At 56.0% G+C, this 13,516-nt stretch overlaps 1 protein-coding gene across 2 annotated transcripts in view; it reads right to left on the reverse strand.

Moving 5' to 3' along the window:
- The window catches only part of LOC127586610 (leucine-rich repeat and calponin homology domain-containing protein 4-like), a 37,431-nt gene that overhangs the window by 11,218 nt on the left and 12,697 nt on the right, over positions 1 to 13,516 (reverse strand). For both annotated transcript variants that reach the window (XM_052044718.1, XM_052044717.1), the window contains exons 2-8: positions 6,141 to 6,285; positions 4,274 to 4,400; positions 3,675 to 3,780; positions 3,423 to 3,559; positions 3,173 to 3,288; positions 2,020 to 2,116; positions 1,423 to 1,528 (exon numbers count right to left, since the gene is read on the reverse strand). In XM_052044718.1, the coding sequence (XP_051900678.1) occupies positions 1,423 to 1,528; positions 2,020 to 2,116; positions 3,173 to 3,288; positions 3,423 to 3,559; positions 3,675 to 3,780; positions 4,274 to 4,400; positions 6,141 to 6,285 (834 nt within the window). The remainder of the gene's footprint in view (positions 1 to 1,422; positions 1,529 to 2,019; positions 2,117 to 3,172; positions 3,289 to 3,422; positions 3,560 to 3,674; positions 3,781 to 4,273; positions 4,401 to 6,140; positions 6,286 to 13,516) is intronic.

The raw sequence follows: 13,516 nt of genomic DNA on the forward strand, positions 1-13,516 counted from the left end.
GGGGGGGGGGGGGGGGGAAAGAGATGGAGGACGGGGGCGGGGCGAAGGGGGGGGTGGGCGGGCGAGGGTGGGGTGCAGCCAACACCACCTCCATGGGTAGGCACGGGGTGAACGTTGAGGGAGAGGTCAGTGGGATCACGGGGACACCGGCAGCTCAGGAACAAATGGAAACAGCGGGAGAGCAGGTGATGTCCAATGTTGACCAGTGGGCAGTGGTGGGACCCCTGCCCTTTCATACATTAGTAGGGAGGGACTGGGTTTGGGGGTTGGGGGGGGGGGGGGGGGGGGGGGGGGGGAGGAGGTGGGGGTGGGTCTGAGGGATGACCCTTGACCTTGTAGATGGCAGGACTGACTCGGAATTCTGTGGGAAACTCACACAGGATCTTTGGGATAAAGGAAAAGAACCCACGATCAGGTACGACTCCGTGGGGCCGGGAACCAGCTGGATTCGAGGAAGAGGAAGAGGGAGTGGATGGGATTCCTGAACGGTGTCAGGAGGGGCTGCACATGGACAGACAGATGTAGCACGGTAACAGGCCCTTTGGCCCACTGAATCTGTACTGACCATCAAGCACATACTTACACTGATCCCATTTTATTCTCCCCACATTCCCATCCACTCCACCCAGATTCTACCCCTCACCGGGGGCAATTAACCCACCAGCCCGCACGTCTTTGTGATGTGGGAGGTAACTGGAGCACCCGGGGGAATCCCACGTGGTCACAGGGGGAGCGTGCAAACTCCACACAGACAGCACCCGAGGTCGGTATCGAACCGGGAGCTGTGAGACAGCAGCACTAACCGCTGCACCGGTAACATTAACTTTCCTCTGAACACAACTCGTCCAGACTGAGAGGAGACGGACAGCATCAGGTCAGTGTCTCCCACCCTCCTCGTCTCTGGTGCGAGTCCTCGGCTCCCAGTCACACAGGGGACGTCCCAACCTGACCGACTGACGACTGGTCAACCCCCCCGTCCATCTGGAACCAGGACATGTCCCGCTCCCCCGACACACAATCACATCCCCGCCGTCAGTGTCAGGACTGCTTCTCTGAGCCTGCATTGGTGGGGGGTGGTGGGTCCTGGGCTAAAGAGGGACCCACACAGAGCAGGTGGTGAGGACTGACCTGGGTCTCAGCTCCACAACTGTGCCACCCACAGAGATTTCACAGGGGAGTTGGGAGGTGAAAGTGGTTTGATGGGGGGGGGGGGGGGGGGGGTGCTGTTCCTGAGGCAGGAGGGTGGGCACAGAACAGAGGGGTCAGGAGGACTTGGGGGGGGGGGCAGGGGCCGGGAATAGAATGGCTCCACACTGGGAGCTCCATCAGAGAACAGGATGGACGAGGGCAGTGGGACGGCTGGAGAACTCGGAGCATCCAGCAGCACGATGGGCCGAGCAGCAGCGGGCCACCCCTCCTCACCTCCTCCATCCTCTGTGCGTCTGGGCGTCTGGCTCCCCCTCAGCTGCCGCTGCTCCCGGGATATCTCCACCATCCGGAGTGACAGGTCAGTGAACTCGTCTGTGGACTGTGGACAGACAGGGATCCGTGAGACCAGGTGCCCCAGTGCTCTTACACGGACCAGGACCGCGCTGCACACACTGGGGGCCTGCGTACACTGCACACACCGGCTGGTACCACGCTGCACATACCGGGGGCCCGCACACATTGCACACAGCGGGCATACACCGGCTGCAACCACGCTGCACAGACCGGCGGCCCGCGCACACTGCGCACACAGACTAGGGGCCCGTGCAGACACAACAGGAAGCAGAAGCTGTGACCAGCACCTCCCAAACCCCACCCCCTCGCCCCCCCCAACCAATACCCAGCTCTGCCCAGGATACCCCCCTCTCCACTGGGTCAGGGGGCAGATCCCACTGTGGAACCCCCCCCCCCCCCGACCGTTTACCCCTCCACCGCCACCCAGTAGCTGTGAGTTCCACCGCACCCCCACTGCCGATGGCAGGAACACCCCCATCCCCCCCCGCGGGGGTCTCGGTCCCCTGTGGGACTCACCTCGTTCCCAGACCACCTCTTGCTGCCGCTGTCCACACTGTTAAATCCTGAGTCCAGGCCGCTGCGCTGGTGGTTGGGGCACAAGTCATCGGAGAGGCTGGGGGCACAAGGCAGGGGTTAGATGTGGGTTCCGCTCCCAGCACACTGGGGGGGGGGGGACTAGTGGTGGTCCATGTGGGGAGATCAGCCTGCTGAGGAGGCACCCTTGGAGGGTGGAGGGGCCGGGGCAGCCACCCCACTTTTGTTGGGTTTGGGCTGGATGACAGAAGGTTCCGGAACCAAGATGGAGGGGTGGGTGAAGGCATCAGACACAATCTACAGGAACAGGGGCTCGTGGAGGGACTAGCCCCCTCCCCCTCCCCCCCCCCAACCGACAGCCCATCCCATCTGTGCCCACCGTTCTCCAGCCCTCGGTCCAAACCTTCTCTGCCCCTGTGATCTGGATAACCTCCCTCCGGCAGTGCCTACCAGGTTACAAACCCCCCCCCCCCCCCAGGTCCCCTCCAAACCTCTTCCCCTCCCCCTCCAAACCTGTAACCTCTGCTACAGGGAGATGTTCCCCACTGCCCACCCTATCCACGCCCCTCACAGTGTTGTATCAGGTCCCCCCAGCCTCTTCTTGTGACTGAAACACTCCATCGCATGGATGTCCTGAGGTATCCCCTCGGCGCCCTCCCACGAGTGTGGCGACCACAGCCGTACACCGTACGACAGCTGTGCCCTGTGCAAAGTATTTATAACATGTGCCACAATCTCCCTGCTCCTATACGGTGCCCCAGCTAATGAAGGCAAGTGCTCCACACATCTTCACCACCCCCTCCACCTCTGCCACTACCTTCAGGGACCCTTGGACTTGTACCCCAACCTCCCTCTGTTCCTCAGAGCCCAACCATTCATTCAATCCAACTGGTCAGACAGGATCCCCCACTAACAAAGCCACACTAACCCTCTCCAAGGAGGCCCTGCCTTTCCAGGCACAGGTTCCTCCTGTCCCTCAGTGTCTCCCCCGGGTGAATGCTGACGAGGAGTATTCACTTTAGACCTCACCCAGGTCCCTGAGCTTTTTTAAAATTATCCCCCCCACCTTTCATTTTCTGAGTCCCGACCAATAGCCCACCCCGTGCACAGGGACAGGCCCAGGGTCCGCACTCACCAGGAACTGAAGCCCTGGGGACGCAAAGCTCGATCCAAGTCTGTCAGGTCCGGCACAATCTTACAAGCTTCAATGTTCAAGTATTTAAATATATGGATCTTCCCTTTAGTGCAGACCTGCAGGGAGTGAGAGGAGATTTTTTTTTTTTACACACACAACGTAATGAGTGAAGCTCCCTCCACACCGTCCCATCACACACTCCCGGGGTAGGGAGCGGAGGGCAGATAGCGTGAAGCTCTGCTGTGTTTACCTGTGCAGGTGGGGACTGTAATGGGTTGTTGTCCAGTAAGATGTTCTGCAGGTGCCGGAGGTGTCTGTAACAAACGGGAATGCGAGTGACCTTGTTACAGGAGAAATCGAGTCGAACAAGTGGCAGCTCTGCGATTTCTGGGTGGAGAAAGAGAGAGAGAGCACGTCACACCCAGGAAAGGGGGGGGGTGGGAGGAGACACGGGAGGTGGGTGGGGGGAGTCGCAGGACGCGCAGGGGGGGAAAACACTCACCCTCCGGCAGCCGGTCCAGCTGGTTGCGTCGCACGTTGAGGTCCCGCAGTGACTCCAGGTTGCCGATCTGCGGAGGGAGGCTCTGGATTTCGTTGCAACTCACATCCTGCACCGGGAAACCATCCATTACACTGAGGCTGCAGGGGGTTACGGGGACCCGGGGGGGGGGGGGGGGGGGGGGGGGACACGTGGGGGAAGCTGAGGGAAGATCTCGTGTCTATAACGTACCACAAAATGAGGTGAAGTTGTGGGTCTGGGTGGGACCGTTCCCCATATCCCACAGACTCGGGGGTCCCACCGGGTTCCCATGGCAACAAGACGGAATGAGTGGAGAAAAGGCAAAGCCTGTCAGCCCCGAGACAGACCCGGGAGGGATGGTGGGGGGGCGCCACGTCCCAGGGACCGCCGGGGAGGAGGGGGGGGCGCGCCACCATCGGGAATGAGCTCCGGGACCAGGTCAATTCATCAGGGGTTCTCCTAAGAACACAGCCCCAGTTCCGGGGATTGGACCCCTCCCCCATGCAGACACCCCCTGACCAAGACTTGAGGATGCCAGCCCCCTCCCCTTCCCCAGGGGACCCAGCGTGAGATGGACTTACCAGCTCGCGGAGCTGCCGGAAGCAGCCGATGTCAGAGGGCAGTGAGGTGAGCTTGTTGTTACTGGCGATGAGCACTTTGAGGGGCAGGCTGCACAGGTAGGCGGGCAAGGCACAGAGGTGGCTGCGACTGAGGGAACAGCACAGGCTGAATGAAGTGGCCTTCGCACCCCAAAGCAACACCCCTCTCACCCACCGCGCACACAACTGAGGCACCACCACCTGACGAATCACCCCCTCAGTCAGAGGTCAGGATCTGGAACACAGGATGATCCCCCACACTCTCTAACTCATGGGTCTATGGGCGAGGATCCTGAACAGGAACCCTAGCTGAAACGCCCTGTAACCCAGGAATCAGAAGCAGAAACCATACCTAACCCTGGGGTCACTGGGCAGTGATCGGGAGCAGGAACCTTGACTGAATTCCTCCCTCCTCTCTCTAACCCAGGAATCACTGTGCAGGGTAGCAGCAGAAATGAATCCTTTACAGGGAAGGAGAATGAGCTTCAACAGGGCAGAGGGACGGGGACAGTGGTGTACAACACTGTACACAGCTGCCTCACCACAGCCCCAGAGAGGGTGCGGAGGGTTTACCAACTCCACAGATCTATAGCTGAGGAAACTATTTACTGGGGCTGTTTTCTTTGGAACAAAGGGGTCTGACGGGTGATGTAACAAAGGTTGCAGAGGTTTGAGAGAGTGAACACAGGTCTTTCTTTAGCAGAGAGGGTAACAAGCAGGGGCAGAGGTTTAAGATACTTGCTCGAAGTATTCTTGGCAAGAGGATGAGGTGAACAGTCACATACTGGAGACAACTGCAGTTCACTGACTTATACGTATGTTAATACGTGCAAACACTAATGTTGCACACTCTCACCGGTTCACACACACCTTCCTGCATGCGCGATAATGCACAACCTGATGATTCACACACTCATCCACGCTTCAGACTCTGCATTCACTCACACACCGATCACAAACAGGAGAGACCACACTGCACTGGAGAAGGTGCAGAGCAGATTTATGAGGATGGTGCCTGGGCGGAAAGGTCAGGGAGGCTGGGCTCGTTTCCTTCGGAGCAGAGAAAACATGGATTGAATCAAGTGAGGGTCACAGACGGAGTAATCAGAGGAACGGCGTACATTCTGCACATCCTTCCCAAACAAGGTGAACGGCGCGCTTGCCTGTGTTGGTCGGGACATTGAGGATAAAAGTGAGGAAGTCACGTTGCAACTGTACAAAACTTTGGTTACGTCACATCTGGACTGATGTGTGCGGTTCTGGTTGCCCCCTTACAGGGAGGACAAGGGGGCTTTGGAGGGGGTGCAGGAGAGGTTCACCAGGACCCTGCCTGGATTAGAGGGCATGAGCTATGAGGAGAGGTTGGACAAACTTGGGCTGTTCTCTCTGCAGCGGCGGAGGCTGAAGGGAGACCTGAGAGGGGTTTATAAGGTTATGAGAGGCACAGATAGAGTAGACAGAATCTGTTTCCCAGGTGGAAATATAAAATACCAGAGAGCTAAGGCTTAAGGTGAGAGGGGAAAATTTAAGAGATTTCCAACAGGTTATTTTAATTACACAGGGAGTGGTGGGTGCCTGGAACGGGCTGCCAGGGGAGGTGCTGGAGGCAGATACAACAGCAGTGTTGAAGAGGGATTTAGACAGAGACGTGAACAGGCCGGGGATGGAGGGAGATGGACCATGTGCAGGCAGAGGGGGTTAGACCGCCATCATGGTTGGCATGGACTCGGTGGGCCGAAGGTCCTGTTCCCTGCTGTACAACAGTGCGGCTTCACGTTGAAGCTGCTGTACAGACACCTTTAGCAGCGGGGATTATGTCTGAGGCCCCCAGGTGTAAGGTGCTGCTCACCTGACGTTGAGGTAGGTGAGTGACTGGAGGTTGGCGATGGAGGCGGGGATGGACCGCACACAATTGTGGTAGAGGTTCAGCACTTCCAGCGAGATGTACTGGCAGATCTCCTCCGGGACCTCTGACAGACGGTTCCTTGACAGATCTGCAGCATTGGGGAGAGGTGGATCCAGTCAAGTAACGCCACGGACCCAGACGGAAACAACGCCTTCACCCCGAGCCCCTCCCCGTTCCCCCACCACACACCGAGCCCCTCCCCATGGTGGTCAGGGACAGAGGGTGCCTCAGCCTCAGGAACGCCTCCCTGCACAGCCCTGGAAGAAATTTCAGTGACATTTCTCATTCTCTTAAACTCCAGAGAAAACAGTCCCAATCTACTGATCCCATCCCATTGGGCAAACCTACCATCCTCGAAATGTCTGGTAATCTCCGCAGTACTCCCTCTATACCAAGTATATCCTTTCTTGGCTGAGACCAAAACTGTGCACAGTACTTTAAATGTGGCCTTACCAAGGGAGCTTCACTCTGTGTCTGACCCCAGGAGTGTGTGATGGGACGGTGCGGAGGGAGCTTCACTCTGCATCTAAGGTTGTATCCAACGTGTCAAGTGAGGAAATTCTTGAAGGAAACAATTGAGGGAGTGTACAGATATCACTTCCTCCCAGAAGGCAACTATGGGAAAAGTTGTAACATTACTTCCAAAGGAACGTGGAACTTGTCTTGATGTTGGAACTGAAACGTTTGCTGCTCCAAACCAGTCTCCCTCACAGTATACTCATTAACCAATCCCGACATTGTTGTATCTAACCAGCACTGTCCCTGCAATGGCAGTGTGTGAGGGAGCTTCACCCCGTGTCTGACCCCAGGAGTGTGTGATGGGACGGTGCGGAGGGAGCTTCACCCTGTGTCTGACCCCAGGAGTGTGTGATGGGACGGTGCGGAGGGAGCTTCACCCTGTGTCTGACCCCAGGAGTGTGTGATGGGACGGTGCGGAGGGAGCTTCACCCTGTGTCTGACCCCGGGAGTGTGTGATGGGACGGTGCGGAGGGAGCTTCACCCTGTGTCTGACCCCAGGAGTGTGTGATGGGACGGTGCGGAGGGAGCTTCACTCTGTGTCCGACCCCGGGAGTGTGGGATGGGACGGTGCGGAGGGAGCTTCACTCTGCATCTAAGGTTGTATCCAACGTGTCAAGTGAGGAAATTCTTGAAGGAAACAATTGAGGGAGTGTACAGATATCACTTCCTCCCAGAAGGCAACTATGGGAAAAGTTGTAACATTACTTCCAAAGGAACGTGGAACTTGTCTTGATGTTGGAACTGAAACGTTTGCTGCTCCAGACCAGTCTCCCTCATCCCGACGGCTTCTACCTACTTCCCAGAGAGGGGCATGCTCCCCTGAACAACAGTGCCTTTCCCACTGGCTGAGGTCAAAGGTTAGACTCAGTGGACGTTGGCAGACTGCCCAAATGGCCAATGCCAGTGGTGTGGGTCAGAGGTTATACAACTCATTGCTGTAGGATAAATATGTGCATTCCGCAGCAGGAACCTCAGTGCTCCCTCCCTCCCGGGCTCTCTGCACTGACACAGAGCTGGCTTTGTTTGTGGATGAACAGTGGGCACAATGACTCCTTTCGAGGCTGGAACCACCCCAGAGCCAGGCTCGACCAACCGGCTCTGCACCATCTCCGCTCCAACGTCCCTACTGAGACACGGCAGTCAGTCCTGCACCTTCCCCACCACCCACAGCCAGGGAAGGCCTTTGGTCACTGAGATGCAGCAGTCAATTTGTGCACAGTAAGCTCCCAGAAACAAAGCAGTGTTTCACCCCCCCCCTGCCTGCCCCACCCCACCCCTTCATTTCTGTGCCCCACCCCACAATCAGACCAGACCCTCCACCGATTCCTGTGAGGTGATCCTCACGAAACCACCTCCCCTCCTCCCCCCCCACCCCCTCCCCTCCCCCCCTCCCCCTCCCATCCCCCCCTCCACCCCTCCCCCCCACCCCCCCTTCCCTCCCCCCCCTCCCCTCCCCCACCTCCCCCTCCCCTCCCCCCCCCCACCCACCTCCCTCCCCCCCCCCCACCTCCCTCCCCCCCCCCCCAAAGCAGGAGGGTGGAAGACGCTGAGCTGATCCCACCCCAGACACAGACAGACATGGGCACAAGGGGTGGTTGGGCAACATACCACTGGGTGTAGTCACAGTACCCCAGGGTGCAGAACCTCCCACCCACCCATCAGCTCCAGGGACACTGGTCCAGGAGACAGTTGTACATCACAAGGTCACCTCTGGAAAGGCTGCAGCCCCTGGAGGTGCCCCCACACCGTGACAGACCGACAGAAGGGGGGGGGGGGGGAAGGGGTGTGTGTGACATCGATTCCCCCCGCACTGTACTGGGACAGGGTCTGTGTCCCTGACTCCCCCCACCTCACAGTGGCGTGTCGGGGTCCGTGTCCCTGACTCCCCCCACCTCACGGTGACGTGTCAGAGTCCATGCCTGCAATCCCCCCCAATGCCTACTCCCCAGGTCACCAACAGGGGCAGGGGTCTGGTTCCCAGGAGCTGCTGGTCAGACCCTCAGCTCCCTCTCACCACCCACTGAACTCCTGCACAGGGTCCACACACCAGGGATGCTGAGGGGCTGCTGGTTATCTGGTTCACTGCAGCTTAACCAGGTAACCAGAGGGTTAGAGTTTAACCAGCCCGGTCCAAGTGGGGAAGGGGCAGTGGGGTGGGGACAGGAGACTGACCTACAGGATCAGAGAATGAGGCACGGCCACGAGAAGGTGAAGCCCCACAGGTGGGCTGCAAGAGGGCTAGAGGGCTCAGTGGGAAAGGTGAGCAGCCTGGGCACTGTGAGCCTGACTTGGATGTCCTCTCTGGGGAGCAGGGCATGGTGGACACCTCTTCACTGACTGCACCAAGGCCAGGAGCGGCCCCCCCCCGCCCCACTTCTGTGAACAGCCATATGTGGGAGGGGGTAGCAGCTACACTCAGCAGACAAGGGACTCGTGCTCTCGGGTGTGGGCAGCCCTGAGCAGACGTTGGGGTCGGGGGCTGTTTCAGAGCCAGTTCCAGCCCCTTCCCTCAGCGGGGGACGAATCCCGTATCTCCAAGCTCACAGCCAAGCTCCCGTCATACTTCAAAAATACACCGGCAGCTGTTGCTGCATCTGTTTGTGGCAATGGAGCAGAGAATTCCGCAGGGCAGCAGCTCTGGTCCAGGAACCCACACCCCCCATCTCTCCCAGCCCCCCCCCCCCCCAACTGGGAACAGGGGCCAGGACAGTGGGGCACAGATAGGGGAGTCTAAAACTAGAGGGCACAGGTTTAAGGTGAGACGGGATACAGGGACCTGAGGGGTAAGTTTTCCACACAGAGGGAGGTGGGTGTGTGGACCGAGCTGCCAGAGGAAGTGGGAGATGTGGCAACAGTTATAATGTTTAAAAGGCCCTTGGGACAGGTACATGGATAGGGAAGGTTTCAGAGGGATATGGGCCAAACATGGGCAAATGGGACTGGCTTAGATAGGCACCTTGTTCAGCATGGACCGGATGGGCAGAAGGGCCTGTTTCTGTGCTGTAGATAAATTTGAAGTATGTAAAGGGCAAAACCCTCAACAGTGCAGAGGGATCTTGGGGTCCAAGTTCAGAGCTCCCCGAAAGCGGTAAAGGCAGCGTGTGGTAATGCATGCCTTCATTAGTCGAGGCATTGGGAAGTTGCATTGCGGCTTTATAAAGCTCTAGTTAGGCCACAGAGTCATACAGCACAGAAACAGGCCCTTTGGCCCAACTGGTGCATGCCGACCACTGCATCCTCCCTGCTGGTCCCAGTTGCCCGGGTTCGGCCTACGACCATCCAAGCCCCTCCCCTCCATGTACCTATCCAAATGCCTCTTCAATGTTGCAATTGTACCTGCCTCGACCACTTCCTCTGGCAGCTCGTTCCAGGTACTGACCACCCTCTGTGTAAACAAGTTACCTCTAAGGCCTCTTCTAAATCTCTCCCCTCGTCTTGTATCTGTGCCCTCTAGTTATGGACTCCCCAACCCTGGGGAAAAGACTATGACCGTCCACCTTATCCATACCCACTATGACTTTAAAAACTTCAGTGAGGTCACCCCTCATTCTCCTACACTCCAAGGAAATAAAGATCCAGTGAGGCCAACCTCTCCCCATACCTCAGGCCCTCCAGTCCAGGCAACATCCTCGTAAATATCTTCTGCACCCTCTCCAGCTTGACAGTGTCTTTCCTATAACAGGGTGACCAAAACTGTACACAATACTCCAAGTGTGGGCTCACCAACGACTTGTATAACTGCAACATAAAGTCCCGACTCCTAAACCCGATGCCCTGACTGATGAAGGCCAGTGAGCTAAACGCCTTCTGCACCACCCTGTCTACCTGCAGGGCTGCTTTCAGCAAGCTGTGCACTGGTACTCACAGGTCCCTCTGTTCCACAACACTCATCAGTGCCCTGCCATTCACTGTACAAGTCCTACCCTGGTTTGATTGTCCAAACTGCATCACCTCACACTTATCTAAGTTGCAAACAATTTGCCATTCGTCAACCCATCTCCCTAACTGATCAAGATCTCTCTGTAATTTATTGTAACCTGCTTCACTATCAACAAGACCCCCCAATTTAATGTCATCAGCAAACTTGCTAAGCATGTCATGTACATTCACATCCAAATCATTTACATATGTTATTAATAACAGAGGTCCCAACACTGACCCCTGGGGCACCCCACTAGTCACAGGCCTCCAGTCGGAGAACCGACCTTCAACCATCACCCTCTGCTTCCTATCATCAAGCCAATTCCGAATCAACCTCTCTAGTTCCCCCTGAATCCCATGCGACCTAAGCTTCCAGGTCAGCCTGCCATGCAGAACCTTGTCAAAGGCCTTACTAAAGTCCATAGAGACAACATTCACTGCCCTACCTTCATCTATCCCCCTAGTTATCTCTTCAAAAAACTGCAAAAGATTCATCAGACATGACCTCCCACGTACAAAACCATGCTGATAATTCCTGATCAGGCCTTGGCTATCCAAGTGGTGGTAGATCTTGTCCCTCAGAATTCCCTCCAGTAACTTCCCTCACCGGCCTGTAGTTCCCTGGCCTGTCCTTGCTACCCGTCTTGAACAATGGAACAACATTGGCCACCTTCTAGCCTTTTGGAACTTCACCAGTGGCTAACGACGAAGCAAATCTCTCTACAAGGCCCTCTGCGATTTCTTCCCTGACCTCCCATGAGGTCTGGGGGTGCACTTGGTCAGCCCGGGGATTTGCCCACCTTAATGTGGTTCAAGGCTGCAAATCCCTCCTTCCTCGTAATAAGCCTGTGATCCAGTCCCTCACTACTTATTACCCTCAGTTTTTTGGCATCCATGACATTCTCCTTATTAAACACAAAGGAGAAATAGACATTAAAAATCTCAGCCATCTCCTGTGGCTCCACACATAGGTGGCCCTGATGGGCTTCAAGAGGACCTAGTCTCTCCCTACTGTTGATGTAACTGAATACATCTGGAGGATTGCATTCAATTCTTATCACCCCATTATAGAAAAGATCTGGAGGCTTCGGAGAGGGTGCAGAAGAGTTTCACCAGGATGCTGCTTGGATTAGAGGGCGTGTGCTATAAGGAGAGGTTGGACAAACTTGGGTTGTTTTCTCTGGAGCGGCGGACGCTGAGGGGAGTTTCTTAAAATTATGAGAGGGATATATATAGATAGCTGGTAGCTCTTCCCAGGGTTGAAATGTCTAATGCTAGAGGGCATGTATTTAAGGTGAGAGGGGGCGTTCAAAGGAGATGTGCAGGGGAATTTTTTTTTAACTACATACACACACACAGTGGTGGGTGCCTGGAATGTGGGGGGTGGGGGGGTGAAGGCAGATATGAAAGAGGCACATGAATGTGCAGAGAATGGAGGGAGACGGACATTGTGTAGGCAGTAGTTTGGCATTTAATTACTAGTTTAATTAGTTCAGTCGAAGGGCCTATGCCACACTGTTCTACACTCTGTGACTCCTGGGTCAGGGAGGGAAACCAGCCGGGGTTCCTGCTCACGTGGCACATTGCTCCCACAGAGACACCCGTCTCCCCCTCCCCCAGTGGCAGACAGTGTCTGAGGGGCCTGTCTCCCCCTCCCCTTTGTTCTTTGTATGGGAGGTGTTGGGAAGGGGCAGAATTCCAGTAATCGCAAGGATCTATGGAGGATATTCCCAATTACACGGATCAGGAATTTACTTCCTCAACTATCCTGCAACGTGGCTGAATTGCTTCCTCGATCATCTCCTCCAATTGTTCAGCGGGTACAGCTGGCAGGAACAGTGTCTGGGACCTCTTGCCCCTCCCTCACTCCACATCCAACACTAATTCCATCTGCAGCCAGCCGTTAATCATTGAACTTCCATCTACAACTGGTCATTAATCATCACTCTGTCCGGTGCCGTGGTCAATATCAACACATTACATTTCCCTTGTCTTTCCGGTTCAAGTTCAATAAAATATATCCCATTTCCCAGCTTTGCTGGCTCATGCCCCATCCCCCTCTGTCCACTGGGATCAGTCCCCACCTGTCTCCGCTCCTCCCCCCCGTTCACTGGGATCAGTCCCCACCTGTCTCCGCATCCTACCACCTCCTCCCCCCCCACCCACCCGTACACTGGGGTCTGTCCCCACCCCCCGCACACCGGGGTCACCTTTCCTCTCCCTGACCTTTCCTGGCCCAGCTACAACAATTATAATTTCATGCACAAACATACAAAGGGGGAGCAGGAGGCCACTCTGCCTGTCCAACCTGTTACGCCATTGAATAAAATCACAGCTGATCCAACTCAACCCCACAGCCTGCCTACCCCAGGACTTCCCCCCCCCCCCCCATCAAGGATCTCCCTCCCTCTGCCTTCAGAACATTCCAAGTCTTTATTTCCACCACCCTGAGAGTTCCAAAAACTCAGCTCCCAGGAAAGCTCATGTAACTGAAGCATACGTCGGCATTCACGTCTCCCAGTGGTAGACAACAACACTGGGAGCTTTTCTGACGACTTGCTGTATCTGCATACGAGTCTTTTGTGGGATCCCCAGATCCCTCACCGCTCAAATCATTTTTTTTTCCTGCCAACATGGACAATTTCACATTTTCTCACATTACACTCCATTTGACAGATCGGTTCCCATAGAGTATGCAGCACGGAAACAGGCCCTTCGGCCCAACTGGTCAATGCTGACCAAGATGTCCATCCAAGTTAGTCCCATTTGCCAGCATTTGGCCCATAACCTTCTAAACCTTTCCTATCCATGTATCTATTCAACTGTCTTTTAAATGTTGTTATTGTACCTGTCCTAACCACTTCCTCTGGAAGCTGATT

This window comes from Pristis pectinata, chromosome 37 (assembly GCF_009764475.1).
Source record: "Pristis pectinata isolate sPriPec2 chromosome 37, sPriPec2.1.pri, whole genome shotgun sequence".
NCBI lineage: Eukaryota > Metazoa > Chordata > Chondrichthyes > Rhinopristiformes > Pristidae > Pristis > Pristis pectinata.